The following is a 16,778-nucleotide window of genomic DNA, read 5'->3' on the forward strand; positions in this document are numbered from 1 at the left end:
AAACATTTCTGCATCTAATCACATTGCTCTTTGACACTAACCATGTAATAGACATGGTCCCAAACAATTCCATGTTAAGTCTACCCGGCCTATGTAACAATTCATATTTGTCACTAAAGGATGAGAGAACTTTATATTGTTCAATATCTCCCTCCCCAACTCCCTTGAAAAATGAGGATTAGACCACAGCTTTGGTTACATACTTCCTGGCACGCCTGGCAGTGAGGCCTTTTACCAACAGACAAACCATGTTATTCCCAAATTCCACGCAAGAGCCCAAGCCCAGCACACAATAAACATAGTCGAGAAAAACGCTGAATGTCCCTGTTTTTCAATCTTCACTGACTTTAAAGAAACCAGGTGTGGCCACAGCTTGTGTGTATTGAAAGTAGAAAGCATAGGAGGAACAGGAGCTAGACAAAGAGATTGGGGATGCTGTCAAATTCTTCATGTTGGTTAAAAATTTGTCCAAGAACATTCTCTCAAAATCCGTATCTGGAGGTAGATGCATGATACTGACTTAGTAAGTTTCCTAAGCAGTCAGCACTGCCATGTCTTGGACCTCCTTCGATGTGCACGATACCAAGTAAGGGTCACGAGGGACTCACAACGGAACCGCTACAAATGCTGAAAGCCCCCAATCCTGAAGACGCACAATCACTGCCCAGCGGTCCAACCCTGACATCTGCACACATTCTGTTTCTATATTACGTATTACTCCTTTTCTCATGCTGAAAAATTTTGCCTGAAATTACCAAATGAACCTTCAGATCCTACTGCTGTAACACTGATCTAACTTGGAAAGTGATAGTGACTTGATACCAGTTTAAAATGTTCACTCCAATGAATCTAGCCCTTTTAACGCTAGAAGCCCTGGGTGCCGATTCTCTCCAGAAAACACTCACTCCACAATTACTTGTTGATTACTTTGTTTTTATAAATATTCTGTTTTTTTGGCGGGGGAGGTAATTAGGTCTATTTATTTATTTTTAGAGGAGGTGCTGGGGATTGAACCCAGGACCCTGTGCATGCTAAGCATGTGCTCTACCCCTTGAGCCACACCCCCGCCCATTTGCTGATCACTTTGGATGTGGCACCCTTGTGCCTGTGATGACCATGGCACCTGCTCTCATAGAGCTCGCCGTTCAGGCGTTTTAAACCCATATAAACATGTTAGTTTCTTGTAAGGTAAAAATAAACATCCAAACATTTGCTTTTCTAGTTTAATTAAGCCCCAGATCTGCCTGAGTTCTACTGAGCTCCGCTGCAGGCATATGACCAGGTGTCCTACCAGCCCATCGCTTCCTCTCAACACTTTGGTAACCACAGTTCATCCCGCTGAGCTCTGGCCTTCTGACTGAGCTGTGCCTGCACCCAGATCCTTCCCTTCCTAGAAGCGAGTCACATTAACTAACAGCCTCCTCTCCCAATTGGTCCCTGATTAGCCTGCCCTGCTTCTGACTCAACACCCAGTAGTCAGTTATCAAGAGAGCAGTCCTCTTAAAACTTAATTCGGATCTTGGTGTTTGTCCGCTTAACACAGTTCAATGGTTTCCTTTTTCACTCAGTAAAAACTAAAAGCCTTATGAACACTTACAAGCCCTCACCACACACTGCCACGTCCTGAGCTCTCTCACTCTGTTCCAGTCACGTGGACTTTTTTTTTTCTGTTCCCAGAAGTCCAAGAGCTTTCCTCAATCGAGGGTGAAAGCATTTGCCTTGACCTGGAATGTTTTTCTCCCCAGTGTCTACATCCCATCAATGTCTTCCTCTCCACACCCAAATGTCATCATTGAGAGAGGCCTTCCTGGGCCACCCTGTGCAAAGTGGCACGTCCTTCCCCCTCTGCCACCACGCCCTCTCCCCACAGTCACGCTTCTTATACACTCAGGCTAATTAATTTTGCCTCCATTGCCCTCGCCACTGTTCAACATACATTTAGGAGACGGCTTATCTGCTTGGTTACTGAGTGCCTTTCCTTACTAGATACAGGCAAGGACAAGCATTCCCACCTGATTTGGTCACAGCTATATACCAACCGCCTAAAACAATGTTTGATATACAACGGATGCTCAATAAATTTAGATTCATTAAACAAATAAAGAAAACTTCTACTTCTATCTCAAGTAATTATCTGTTCTCATTTTTGGTGTTTTCTACTTTTGGTACTTCCTGCTGCAGGAGAAACGGCCACCACTCATTTCTAGTGACCCTTGCCAAGGGAAGATGACCATAGCATCAAGTACAAAGTAAACTGACACTGCCATTCAGGGTCCTCTGCCCTTTCAACTTTGAAGGTGCAGCCTTTTGTAATGAAAACTGACTTTAGATTTAGGAGAACAAGATTTAAAAGATCTAGTTCGAAACCTATTTCCCCAGTGCTTATTAGTTGTTGAGATCCTACGCTATGCATGGGGATGCAAAGATGCATACGATTAGCTCCTGTCTTCTTTCATCAGAGACAAGTCACTTCCCTTCAGTATGGCTAGTTTCCTTTATCTGCACCATGCTAAGACGGCACCAACCGATGCTGAAAAGTGCTCCAGAAAAAAAACTCCTTTGACTATAAGACTACCTCCACCTTGGAATCTGGAAAAAAGTCTGAAAGCATAGATTGGATGGAAGAAAACCCGGAAAATAAAGTTGACGTTTGAAACTCAGTCATGAACCAGTGGTGACTCAGATATTTTAGTGAAATTAATCTGTAATGTGGTTAGTCTATATGTGACAAATTACCTATGGACTACAGTTATAATTCTTGCCTAGTATAGAGACTCCAAATATGCTCAGGCATTCTAAAGCAAATCAAATTCATAATACTGATTTGGATAAAATGAGTAATTTATCTTTCTATAAATACATTTGGTTCTTGTTCTCAGAACTAATATCCTTTATAAGGCATTATTTTTCTTAACATTAAAATTTGAGAAATTGGTGGGACACGTACCCAGCTGATGTCTCACCCAAGATTAGTCACCAGTCACCTGTAACAATGAAATGATTTTAAATCTGTCATTTTTAGTAAGTTAACTAATTATTAATTCTAAATAATGCTTACATGAGTGCTTTTCAAAAAAAAAATGGCAATCTCTTTGTTCTACTGGCTTCATAGCAGAATGAACTGACTACAAGTATGACCAAAACATATATATCTTTGAATGCAGCTTATAAATTTGGTTTATGGAAAATTCCAAATGTCTCTAATTATCACATGCTCCTCATATCCATACATTTTCTGAAGAGGATCTATTGTTGGATACGGAAGACTTAGCACATTCCACTGTTCCTAGTTAAACACAATACCTTTCAAAGATATTAACACTGAGAATAAGAAGCACTTGTGTATTGACAAAGATAAACTTCTCACTGTATCCAAATCAGTCCTATAAAATAATTGTCTTTCACTCTGGATGTCTGTACTAGGAAAAAACAACTATGGGTAGCTGAGAAGTTTTAAAATTTGCATTTCACAATTTAAAGAACATTCTAATGATTTCAACTCGGAGACTGCACATTAACAGTTACATCTCCTAAATTCTGTTGCACTACCACTCCACATTTTCTGATGGTTCCATTTTACCTCCTCGGGGACAGCTCTTATATTAACAAAGCCTTTTCTGAAGACGATGAACACTCGGCGGGCTCCGCAACGCAAAGCGGATGTCGCACAGTCGAAAGCTGTGTCTCCAGCTCCAAGTACAATCACGGCTCCCCGTATCGATGGCAGTGGAGAGTGACAGGCGCACATTCCTGAGTGATGAAAGGAAAACCCCATTTTCAAGTAGAGAAACCGTTTCTGCATGACAGCTCAAAAGATACTTGTACTCAAAGCAGTGTAAAATTGCATCTTGCAGTTTTCCAGGATGGAGTGTCACTATCAAATTATTCTGCTTCATTGAAAGACAGTTTTATTCCCACTTTTAAAATATGCTCATATATGTAATTTCATAGTCAATACTTTCAACTTCTTTTTTCCTTCTGGAAGGATAGCTATAATACACTTTGAAGAGTTTGGGTCGTAATAAACTGGAATCAATCTATTAAAACTATTTGTCAAAGTTGTAATATGTATTTTTAACTTAATAAATTTCTTTTTGTTAGGAGAAAAAAGTGATCTCTATACTCTGGTTAATAATTTGCAGTGTTTCATTAAAACACTTTGTTTAGGTATTATCTTATAAGATTTCTAAATTATGGTGTAAATTATATTTATTAAACTTTCAAAGTTAATATGTTGAGTAAGGGCTCTTTAAATAACTAAAGAATTTCTAAGAATTATTTTCTTGAGACAGTTAAAATAAAACTTTCTCTCTTTTACTGCTTTTTCCTGGTTTTGTTTCTAAACCTGAGCAATAAAAGAAAGATAATTCTCTAAGCAAACACTTCTTAAGAGGACTTACATATAGATTTGATGTCCATATGAAGATTCTTTAAAAAAAAAAAAGTAAAACGCAGGTGTTCACTATTTGTTAGGTAGCACCGTATTATTGGATTAAATAAAACTGCTGACAGGATAAATTACTACAATTTTGAAATGGCACCACAGACAGCACAGTGTAATCATTCTGCTTGGCAAAGCTTGTATTTGGGATTACATAATTAGCCCTCAATAATTCTCAGATACAAGCTCCGTGTACTACCATCTTCTGTGGCAAGCAACCCGTTCCCTCGGAAGGAAGAGGCTGGAGGTGGTACACAACTTTAGCTGTAAAGTTCTGCAGACTGATCTACTAGAGAAAATTTCTTATCTTTTTCAATTTTAGCAGAAAAATGTAAGGTCTTCTCTTTTCTACTTGTAATTAGATGCTGGAATAGCTGAAGTTCAGACTTCTTTAAAACTATATGGTTAAAAGAGTTTGGCTACCAGGTTTTGGGAGAATATATTACAGCTTCTTTATCACTAAGGCGATGGTTCTAGCCCAGTCAAAGCAGAGGACAGGCATAGCTTCGGGTTATTCTTCCTGGGGTATGTGAAGTGGTAGCACACAGAGACTAGGCATTAGGGTGTCCATCAAAGTGTTTTAATTAATTTCATAAAACTGTGGTGGCTCAAGAATAGACTGAATCTTTCTCCCTGCGAGGATACAAATCATGGAAGACATGTAATCATTTGTCCTATTTTAAATTAAAACAAAAAACCAGAATCAATTAGTTCTCAAAGTGAAGTTCCTGCCATTTCTTTTAAGAACATCTTCCAATGTTTGTTAAAGACACTCTTACTTTGAAGCAACTTTTCGTAATGCACTGTAGACCTGTATATAATATAGTGAAAAATTCTTAGGATGTTTGACTGGAAGGCTGGACAAATAGATGATTCTAGCTAACTACTATATTAGATTTTTTTTTCTCACCTTTCATGGTGTTATTAAAGTATGAATTGGAGACCTGAACATGCCCTACTGAGCCTGGATTTAATATAAATTTACAATGTATACAACAATATAGGCAACATTGAGAACAGAAGACAGTACGTGGTACCTGCTTTACTGTTTTTGGCTACAAGTGGCAGAAAGTCTTTGGATGTGTAAAACCCTTCGTCCTGCGTTAGGCCTTGGAAGATGTGATCCTTTCTGGGTTCTGGCAAACCTAAGCGATAAAAATTTATAAAATATCATTAGCAGAAGGAGTGATATTAGGAAGAAAGTAGAAAGCTGCAATCATTAAAATAATGCAGCTCTTAAAGAAAAAAAATTAACATAAAAGAATGTACATAACACAATGTAACAGACCTCAGAGTACACCTTTAATATATAACCAAGCACTCGTCATAAATTGCTCACACATCTGCATATATACAAATACAGAAATACGGATACACGTGTAGTGTTAAGGGGAAAATCAGGTTATAGTCTTTCTTCATGCATAAATAAAAATAAGTTTCTGATGTATTAAAGTGTTAAATATAAAAAATTCATCACAAAAATTAAAAGAAAATATGGACACATATTTATCTAGTTCCTGAATATGGAAGCTAAGGTGGGGGGGGGACTAAAAAATTTCAAAGGGAAAAAGTATTTTACCACAAAAATTCAGCTACTTCTCCACTTCAAAAATATTATAAACAAATTCAATGACAAGTGATTAACTAGAAGAATATTTTAACAAATAAAATGTTCTATATAAAGAAGTTTCTCAGTTTCAGTGAGGAACATATTACTTTTCAATAGAAACACAAACAAAGGATAACAAAAACTGAGATTAAAAAAATATAAACAGCTTACAAGCACCAAAACCCTTCACTCCCTTTAGTAATTTAAGAACTGAAAGTTTAAAAAAAAGAGAGATATTATTTCTCCTCCATCACAAAGAATTTAAGAAAATTACACTATCTGGCAAGATTAAAGGCAGGATTTGTTATTCTCTTTCAGTAGAAATTTGGTAGAAATTGGTGCTCATTTTCTAAAAAATAGTTTTGAGTCTATCATAAGGAAACACAAGACTGCAAATAAAGGTTTAATGTACAAAGATAGTCAATAAAATAAAAGAAAAGCAGAGAGAGAAAGGATGGAGGAATATGAAAATGCCAACAGAATGAATAAACTAGTTTCACTTTAAGAAAAAGACAACAGAGGGAGGGTACAGAGCAAGTGGAAGAGCGCATGCTCAGCACCCACGAGGTCCCGGGTTCAATCCCCGGCACCTCCTCCAAGTGGAAAGCAATGAAGAAACCTAATTACCTCCCCTTAGAAAACAAACAATACAAGAAAAAGACAACAAAACAAAATGCAGCCATTGAAACAAATATTTGAAAAATGCGGTAACAGATTATGGTCAAAATATAGTGCTAAGTAAAGTAGCAGGACATAAAACACTGCGTACGGTATCACTCAAGTTCTGTAAAAAACATGAACTGTAACGTCTCAACAGTGATCGTTTCTGGGGTGGGATCACAGATATTCTGCTTTTTTATTATTTCCTTATTTTCCAAAATTTCTACACTATGCATGTCTGAACTAATTAGGAAATAACTGCTAACATTTTGAAAAGAATATGAAGATCAGCAGGCTAAAATGTTTTTCTAGCGGCAGATGAAATCAGTCTGATAGGAATCACCCCACCTGAAGAAAGTTCCTCATCTCAGTTTCATAAGGGAGAAATTTACAGTTTAATTTTATTTACTAGTCAAAACTCAAGTCTACCAATAGGCCACTCCAGAGAAGTAGGAGTTTATTTTACAGTTCAGTGAAGGGCAGTGGTAGTGGCTGGTGGACAATTAGAGCAACTAGCAGTAAGGATGAGCTTTGCTGCTCTGCTGTGTGAGATAAGGTAGATACTGTACCCGATCTGAAAACTGAAAATGCTTGTGGACTGAATGCGTAACAGCAATGAGCCACTGCTATCCCTCCAAAGTAATCAAACACTTCTCTTCCCTGTCCAGCACCTCCTCCGTTCCCTCCCCTAAATGGTTTGCCCCTTGTTTTTAGATTATTTGAAGAGCATGTGAGGTTTTTTTTTTTTTTTAATCATTTTAATTATCTAAGAAGGCTAGGCAAGTCATTTGACTTGTCTTTGCCTTGGCTTTTCTATAAATGAAATGGGGATAAGTCTATTTCTTTATATTCCAACACAGAGAAATATCCCTTAGTCTATTTGTAACATGGAAACTATTACATAAATGTGTGATTATTCACGTAATTCTGTTAGAAAGACTGAGTGGGGGTGGTTACAGTTACATACACATAGCTGAATATGTACTTGAAGATTCTAATGACAGAACAATTTTTCTAGAAAACTATTAAAAGATGACTGCAGTTTGAGCCACATTTGATTAGTCAAACCAATATATACCATTATATATACATATAAATAAATATCTCAAGATTTAAATAAGAACCTGTGTCGCCTCTCATATCGCTGTACTACGGAGACAGCGTATGTTCTATGGTGCTTTATGTTCCCTTTTTCCTGTTAAAAAAACATAAATAACCAGAAAAACAACGTGAAGTGCTGTGCAATTTCAAGGTAATCTGATAAGCAAAAACCTTTAAGGCAGATCAAAAACAAGGTGCAGAGAATGTCAGTGGTGGATAAGACTTCCACAGTTTCCGGTAATAAAGTCTAACGTCCTTCCTTGACTAACTCCTAATCTGAGCTTCTTCGCTACCTGCCATGGTTAAGGCAGAGGAGTGCTTTACGCCTGTGGCGACTTTCTATAGACCCACCGAGAAGACAACTGTTACATAAAGAAACGCAAGACATTCTTATTAAACACACCACCTGACCCATAGAGGTGGCTTTTCCTCTTTCGCAAAGATTATTTCCCAAGAAAAAAGCTTTGGTAAAGTTTAAATTCCATTTTTCCACTTGGATCAGACACTGACAAAGACAGCTGAGTTTTCTGTGCTTTCACCCCACTCTGCATTTATCACTGTAATGAATTTAACATTTACTGGGTCAGCTTCTCCCTGTAAATGTTCAAAAGGGCACCAGTTAGATGTTCTGACCTATAGATATCGGCTTGAGAAGAGGAAAAATGAGCCAGTTACTGGACAGGATCACTGCAACCAGGTCATCTCTGCAGCCGACGTAGCCACACCCCAGGTCACACACACGTTCAGACTCCCCAAGTCCAGGAGGCCTTCTGCCCAGCCTGGACGGCAAGGCACCCATGAGGACCAGGCATCCGGGGCTTTCCTCACGGGCTCTGGTCGTCCCGCAGAACTGGCAGAAGCACCCTGTCCTCCACGAGCCGTGATGCTGGGGTGGGTGGGGTGATTAGGAACAGGGTCTTTGCCTTCAAACAGACCTTGGGGTGAGTTCTCCCTCCCCCATATATCTGATTGTGATCTTGTGTAAGTGCCTATGATGGTCAGTTTTATGTGCACACAGCTGAGTACATATACGAAATTATGCAATCAAACACTAATCTAGGTTTGCTGGGAAGGCATTTAATAGACGTGGTTAGTATCTACAGTTAATTGATTGTAAGTAAAGGAAATTGCCTCAATGATCTAGGTAGGTGTCATCCGATCAGTCCAAAGTTTTTAAGAACAAAACTGAGGTTTCCCAAAGGAAGAAGATAATCTGTCTTGTGGCCTGGCCTACAGAGTTCAGATTTGCCAGCTCCCACAATTGCATAAGCCAATTCCTTGAAATAAATCCTTTCTATCTCTCTATCTACCTATCATCTACCTATCTATCTATCTATCTATCTATCTATCTATCTATCTATCTATCTATCTGTCCCTCTCTCTCTCTCTATCTCTATCTTATATGTCTCCTAACTGCTTTGTCTCTCTGGAGAGCCCTAAAACGATTCCTAACCCCTCTGATCTTCTACCTCTGCGTTTCTAAGACAGGGATAATAGACTTCTCTCACAGAAGTGAGATTTAAAGGCACGCTGATCTGTCTATCTATACACATATACGTATATATTTAAAGCACTGAGATCTGGCATATAGTGAGTGTTCAGTAAACATTGGCTATTAACATTGAGAAGGTTCATTTATTCTGTAGTTTATAATTCTTTTTTCAAATTTCACATTTTGTGGCAAGGAAAGAATAAAACTTAAATCAAAGTAAAGTATTAAACCCCAGCAAATTTAAACAAAGTGCTACAAAAGAAGAAAAATGAAGCAACCTTAAGTGAAATATGAAAGATAATGAAACTTGCAAATACCCATCTATCGAAGGAAAATTTCCCTGAGAGTAGGTGGCATATTAATAAATAAGGTATGTGTCTATACCAGGATGATTTCAAAATGACACTGAAATGGCTTTTTAATTCACCTTTCAGTGGGTAGAAGGAGGTTCATGAATAAAGAGGAATTGACAAGGATTTGACAAACAAAACAGCTCAGCATAATACACGCAGAGTGCTCTGTCTTTCAGGAAGGCCAGATAGTTTCTTTGTTCCTCTGGAATAGTCACCGAAGTTTTTGGTGTTTCAGCATGTATTTATACAAAGGAACGCCTTCTTAAGAAGTACTGAAAGATTATCACTTCCATGTTCATTGAAAAGAAAAGAAATAAAATTTTGCTTATATTATAGAAAATCCAGTTTAACATGTATTGATGAATACAGGCACTGTTCTAAGTGTCTGATATATAGATGATTTTTATGTACTAACTCATTTAATTCTCAAAACAACTCTATAAGCCAACACATATTACTATCTGCATTCTAGATATGAGGAAACCGGGGCACACAAAGATTAAGTAATTTTGCTGAAGGTCACAGAACAGGTAAGTAGCAATATCCATTTTAACCTGGATGGTCTGGCTGTAGAGTTTACGCTTTAACTTCAGAATTCTGCCTTTGTCGTGTATAAGGTTATAGTTAAGCCTGTTACAATGCGATGCTGCATAACAAGCGATCTCTAAATTAATCATTCAGTATACACGTATTAAGTTTCCCTTCAAGGTTACGGATATGCATACAAAACAGAATGTTCCAATCTAGTGGTGGAGAAAAGACTGGCTGCTTCTCTGGGCTGCATCTTTGTTTTGTGATTATTTTTTCTACCACAATTCTTTTCTGAAATGCTTTCCTTCTTAAGTGCATTCCCCTTGGATATCTGCTGGTTATTTTTCAATATTTGATATTCTTTGAAATCTGTATCTCTGCTCTGTTTCCAAAGCACCTCCCTCTGGAACAACTACAGAATAAATAACAGCAGTGTCTGTAGTAAATTCTTTGTGTTCATATTAAGTTCTGCACAACTTCGATGAGCATTAGCAAGACACTAAATATCTGCTGCATGTTATCATCTGGTAATAGTCGAGGAATAAGCTTTTAAAGCTGCGTCTTCATGGCTATTGTAGGACACATTTAAGAATTTCTCAGATTTTATAACATCCGTGTATGTTACTTCACTGTGTCACTTATTCAGTGTTAGCTGAACTGAGCAAGCATCTGTGTGACGCCTCTCATTCTTGAAGGCATCCAGTTGAATGACAGCTAAGCACCATGGGAAAGACGGTGATCAGATAGACCTGTCACTGGAGACAGCCTCACATAGCCCACGGAAGTGGAGAAGACAGCACAGAGCACTGTGAGACTGCCTCCAGTGCCTGGCAGAAGGCTGCAGCTTACGGGAAGGGGCAATGCTTTAGTATACCGAACTCTCTCCGCAGGTACATCGTCTTGTTATTTCACACAAGCGCTTTTTCAATAAGAAGATTTTAGCAGACACATAAAATCCCACTGACTGTGTCCTACTCTTAAGTGTCCTGGCTGGGAAATGTAGTTGGATGGCAAGTGTCCTAAGTTTTTCACTTTTCCAAGTACTTTTGTATTTGAGATCTCACTTTCTTCTCAAAGAAGAAAGCATGTTGTGCGATCTCGGTCCTCACTGCTAAGTCTGGTTTGGAGAATGGTGCTGTATGAGGAAGAACATTAACATGTGAAGATTAAACATGGTTTCATTCAACAAACTCTCACTGAGGGACCCTGGGCTATCTGCACAGCTATGCACTTGTGTCTTTGAAGGAAATGTCCCCATGTAACCATTGCTTTTCTTTGTTTTTGTTTATTAAATCTTTTAAAAATATCTTAATGCCAACTGACTTATTTCTATCATTTGTAAACAGAGTGTACTGACTAACAGTGAAAACTTTAAGTTAGACTTTCCCCACTAAAATTCTAGATCTGGCACTTACTAGCTATTATGACCATGGGCAAGTCAATTATTCTTTCCGGGCAGCAGCAGCCTCATCATAGGATCGTTAGCAGAGTAAAATAAAAGCAATATATATATATGTAAAGCTCTTTGCATAGATGTGAAATAAAGGTTCCCTTTTATTTGCATTCTCTCTCTAAAAGCTTTTGCTCGATATAATGAAATGATACATTTGGAGAGACATAGATTAATCTAACGCATGATGTGTACAATTAACATCATTGCACTTTTAAGTGGTCAGGGTTGGACAGATTGTTTAGAGTGAAAGGCCATGGCAAGACAAGGGGACTCTTCGAACTTCATTCATTTTATAGACTACAATGAACTCAAACCGTATGTGCTTCAAGACCAGGAAGTGCAAGATTAAGACCCTCTAATGGTTAAGGGATCATTCAGTTAGTTACCGACTGCCCTGGGAGTCTGGAGATCTGAGTTCTAGTCTCATGGCTGCCCCTTTCCAGCTGTACTTGGGTAAAATGACTTTTAATATATGGCCCTCAGATTCCCCTCTTTTATTTATTTATTTTTATTAAGGTATAACTAGCTGACATACATTATATTAGTTTCAGGTGTACAACATAATGATACAATATCTGTCTATACTACAAAATGATCATCACAGCAAGTCGAGTTAATTGCCTTGATTTTAGAATGAAGATACCCCTGGCTTATGTATAGGATTGTTTTGAAAATTAGGTTGAAAAGTACACACACCAGCACTCTGGTAGATCTAAAACCACACTCAAATGTAAGCCATTATTACTGTCTTGGGTAAAACATAAAAACTATCAAAAATAAAGACTCAAATTATAAAGATTCATAGTAAACACTTTCAAAAACAGAAGCTATTGCAATTAATCATAAGAAGTCATTTAAATGGCCGTATATAGGTGTGTAAATGTAGGTGTCAATCATACATATACATATATATATATATATATATATATATATGTGTGTGTGTGTGTTGATGGATGGATTTATATACTTATTAGAAAAGGTAAACTATTTCAATACCAAGCCCAAACAGTTGAGATTGCAATATGGAAGTAAAACATTCTTTTCCAGGATCTAAGCATTCCACAGTTCCACAATGGATTATAAAGTTCTTCACTTGTCACTTAAAGAGCACTTGTACGACTCAAAGGATTTATATCTTATTTCCAAGGAACAACAGTGCCATGCGGGTTATCATTCTAGGATCTATACATTGATTAGAAAGAGAACAGATCGATGATGCCCTATTGTGATTCTTTTCTCAATAAAACTCCCCACCTCTTTTCTGACACCCCACTGCAAATACATTTAGCTCTCAGTGTTCAGACTGAATTCAGAAAGAATGGACTGATTCAATACAACACATATGAAATCAGATCACCATGCATCACAATAGGATTCATTTCATTGATTTTTCAGATCCCCATTAAACACCTGTCCTGTATAACTGCTCTGTGGTCTCTCTCTCAGTGTGACCACAAGCATTAATTGTATGGATCACATAACTCGTTAGAGCATGACAAGATGAAGACTTCCAACAATGTTATGAATGGAGTCACCACCTCAGATCATATTTTTTCCCCATTTCACGAGCTGTTTTTCTGTACAGAAACATGTAACAATAATGACATCCAGAACTAAGAGGAGTGGTGCTCACTTATACAACTTTGAAAATTGGATAGATGCTGAACTAAGGTCTTCTTTTTGTAGTTAATTTATAAAAACAGTAACATTTTAAAACCATTGGAGAAGAGAATAAAATAAACAAAGGTAATAATTCCGACAATGTCAGAAATGTATTTCAGTTGCCTTTGATGCTTTCATGGAGAAAACAGGCATAAATTCTGTTACACCAATGAGATCAGTTCATAGAACATCTTACTGGAACTTAGTATCAGGCTCCAATTTAGAGTTTGTGTGGGTGAGAAGCAACAGAAACATTCATAAAGCAACGTACTTACAAGAACAACACATATGAAATAAACCGAATCTAAGCAGTTAAAATTCTCTGAGGATTTTTTAATCTTCAACAAAACGTGTAGAGCAATTTCACATAACAAGATGGGAGTATGGTTCATCATGCATTTGTAGTCTCATAATTTTTACTCCTTTTATACATTTGGAAAAAATAGAGAGAGAGGCTTTATTTTAATTAACAAAATAATATCGAAGAAGTCAAAGATGGATAAAATATCCACATGTTGAGTGTACTTAGCTTTCCTGACAAATAACTTTTACACTCAGGACCCATCTTATCTATTGTTTTTTTTTTTTATATAGAGGGACACATGTGAAGCAACCAAAACAAAATCTTGGACAGAAAAAAAAGATGAACTATTTTTCTTTATATTTTTGTAATCCAATTTTCTTATAATTAGCAGAAGTTATTTTAATAATTAAAATTTAATTTCAGTATAAACTTAAGATCTCATTAAAACCCCTCTTCTAGAAAAGATACATTAATGTAATTTCCTATTTCTGTCACAGAATTATACCTATCCCTTTGATTTTTGGTATTATTTATTAAAGTGTGTTTTATCTCTTGGGCCTTTCTTCTTTATTTCCCTCCCTTCTCTGTTCTCTGTTTCTCATTCTCATTTGGCTTTTGCTATAAAACAATTTCCTTACATTTTAATCATCACATTATGAAGTAAAGGGTAAACAAAAAAAATTCAAACAATATGCCTCAGGCAAAGGTTTTTTCCTTAATGGTTGGAATTCTTAGATGGTCTTAGACAATTACTATTTAGGACTACGTAAGTACACTATATTCCAAAGTAAAGAAATCATTAATAATAAAAATACTAGAAAGGAACAGTTATATTACAAAATAAATCTACCAGGCTTACAAAGAAAACAAATTTGCAACAGCCACCTGCTGTGGAGACAAGGCAGTAATCTCAACAGCAGGAAATAAAAGAGAAGAGACGAGAAAAATACAAAAGCACAGACATTAAAAAAGTAATTAAAACACTTATCTCCATCGACATACATAACGAAAAAAACCCTCAACTAACCACCTAAAAACATGCTCTATTGAACTGCACAGCAGGAAATAGCATTAAAGCTGCCACCATAAACACACATTCTATCGAAGGCAGAGGACGCCTTTAAAAATGTAATCCCAAAGTATTACTAATGTGTTAATCACCAGTAAATGTACCACACATTCGTTGTGTTGCATTAGTTACTTTCTCAAAGATATTTTTTAATTGTACGCCTATATTTGTTATTCAAAGAAATTCTTAAATATAGGCACGGGTAACCTCTTGGTTTATAATTTTCATAATGAATTTTACGACTCTATTGTGAGGCTAACATACTCTGTATATCAAAAACTTTATGTAAAAAATTTTAACGGAACATGCATTTAGATTATGCAGTTAAACTGTTTCCTTTAAAGCCAAACTAATCTTTGCCACAGCACTGAAATAAAATGAGTGAAACACAATGCAAGAGTGGAGGTCATGGATTCTGAATTACCCAAGTATGTTCTGGCCTTCAGAGCTCTGCAAAGTGAAACAATGCAAGTCCGAGGAAGCAAGCTGCAGGCTTTAAAATAAAGACCGCACACCAGATGTGCTTGGTGCCCTTCTCAACAGCTGAAACTTGTTTCTGCATCTACTTGATTTTCCCCAGGCATGTCTGCGAAACAATGGTGAGCTGCTCGGTTCAGAATCAAAAGACTTCTAATGGACTCCTGACTCTGTCCCTCTTAGCTGTTAGCTATAAGCTCATGCCTAAGTCATTAAATTTTAAACCTCAGTTTCCTCATCTTTAAAATTAGAAGAGTCACCAAAGTGTGCTTCCTTATAGAACTATTATGTGGACAAGTAAGCATGATGTAGCTCAATATTGCTGAAGCAACTTAATTTTACAGGTAGAAGATGAAATTCACAATCATAGGTATTGGTTTTGCTAACCAATTCTTTTACCTTGTGATGATATTCAAAACTCAGCACAATTTCATTTGAATTATGCATTTTGCACTTCACTCAAATTATACATTTCTGTGCAAATTTGTTTCCCTTACTCTAAATCACTACTGTGATCTTATAAATCTTGCAAGAAAATACTTATCTCATTAGATGTTTCTCAAGAAATATATATAAGAAAAATATGAAATTATTTCCACGTTCCAATATACTTGGAATGTGTTTAGTATTACTGACATGTTGTTGAGTAAAAGTCTTGAAATGAGAATACTTTTCCAGGAATTCAGAAAATTCCACAAAGTCATCACTTTCTAAAAGACATTCTTGATGGACAGACATGGTCAACCATTTCAGAAATATGTGGTTGATCCTGAATCTCAGTTTGTTCATCCACAAAAGAGGGAGACTATCTAGAAACCAAGTTCTGAACCTTGCCCGTGATTTTTCAAGGAATCCAGGACTATGAAAAGCTATCTTTATATATGTATGCATTTTATGGTGTATGTGTGCAGAGGGTCCATACCTTTCATTACATCCTCTAAGAAGCCTGACTCAAAAATGGTTAAAGAACCCTGTTCATCAAGATTAGCTCAATTATCCTAAACCATTTATCCAAATGCCATTCCATACGTAGAGTGTGGTCTTAAATGCCAAAATGCAATGTAATTATCGACACCTGACAATATCACTATATGCTATGAATGAATATCAGCATATATAAGAATTTGTAAGTATATTAGGTCTGATGAAAAGAAAGTAATAGTTTTGACATCAGAAATAACTGTGTTCGTATCACTACTCCACTATATATTGGCTGTATAACCTACATAATCATCTAAATTTCCTTATCTATGACATCAAGGAGATTAACTGAGATAATATTTCTCAATACTATGATGAATGCCTACTACAGGGACTGGCAAAGGGCAAATGCTAGTAAATGAACTGGCTTTATGTATTTTAACTTTCAAAATTCTATTATGTTCATTCGTGTCTATTCCTTAATATTTTTCTTCCTTAATATTTAACATAATTTTAATATAAAACACCACAATAACCATGACAACAAGCAAAACTACAGACAATTTTTAAAACTTAGTGCCAATTAAAACTTCCTTAGATATTGGTAATTAACCATACGAAACTTGCAAGAGTCAAAGTATATTCACTACATACCTAGTTCTGAAATTTTTGCTCCATAAAAAAGCCAAGCAAACCTCTTGCTGA

The 16,778-nt window shown here is 36.7% G+C and overlaps 1 protein-coding gene across 3 annotated transcripts in view; it reads right to left on the minus strand.

Annotated features, from left to right (window-relative positions):
* Positions 1–16,778, minus strand: part of DPYD (dihydropyrimidine dehydrogenase) — a 720,433-nt gene that overhangs the window by 408,355 nt on the left and 295,300 nt on the right. For all 3 annotated transcript variants that reach the window (XM_032487157.1, XM_032487158.1, XM_032487159.1), the window contains exons 9-10: positions 5,479–5,586; positions 3,581–3,750 (exon numbers count right to left, since the gene is read on the minus strand). In XM_032487157.1, the coding sequence (XP_032343048.1) occupies positions 3,581–3,750; positions 5,479–5,586 (278 nt within the window). The remainder of the gene's footprint in view (positions 1–3,580; positions 3,751–5,478; positions 5,587–16,778) is intronic.

Source organism: Camelus ferus, chromosome 9 (assembly GCF_009834535.1).
Source record: "Camelus ferus isolate YT-003-E chromosome 9, BCGSAC_Cfer_1.0, whole genome shotgun sequence".
Taxonomy (NCBI): Eukaryota; Metazoa; Chordata; class Mammalia; order Artiodactyla; family Camelidae; genus Camelus; species Camelus ferus.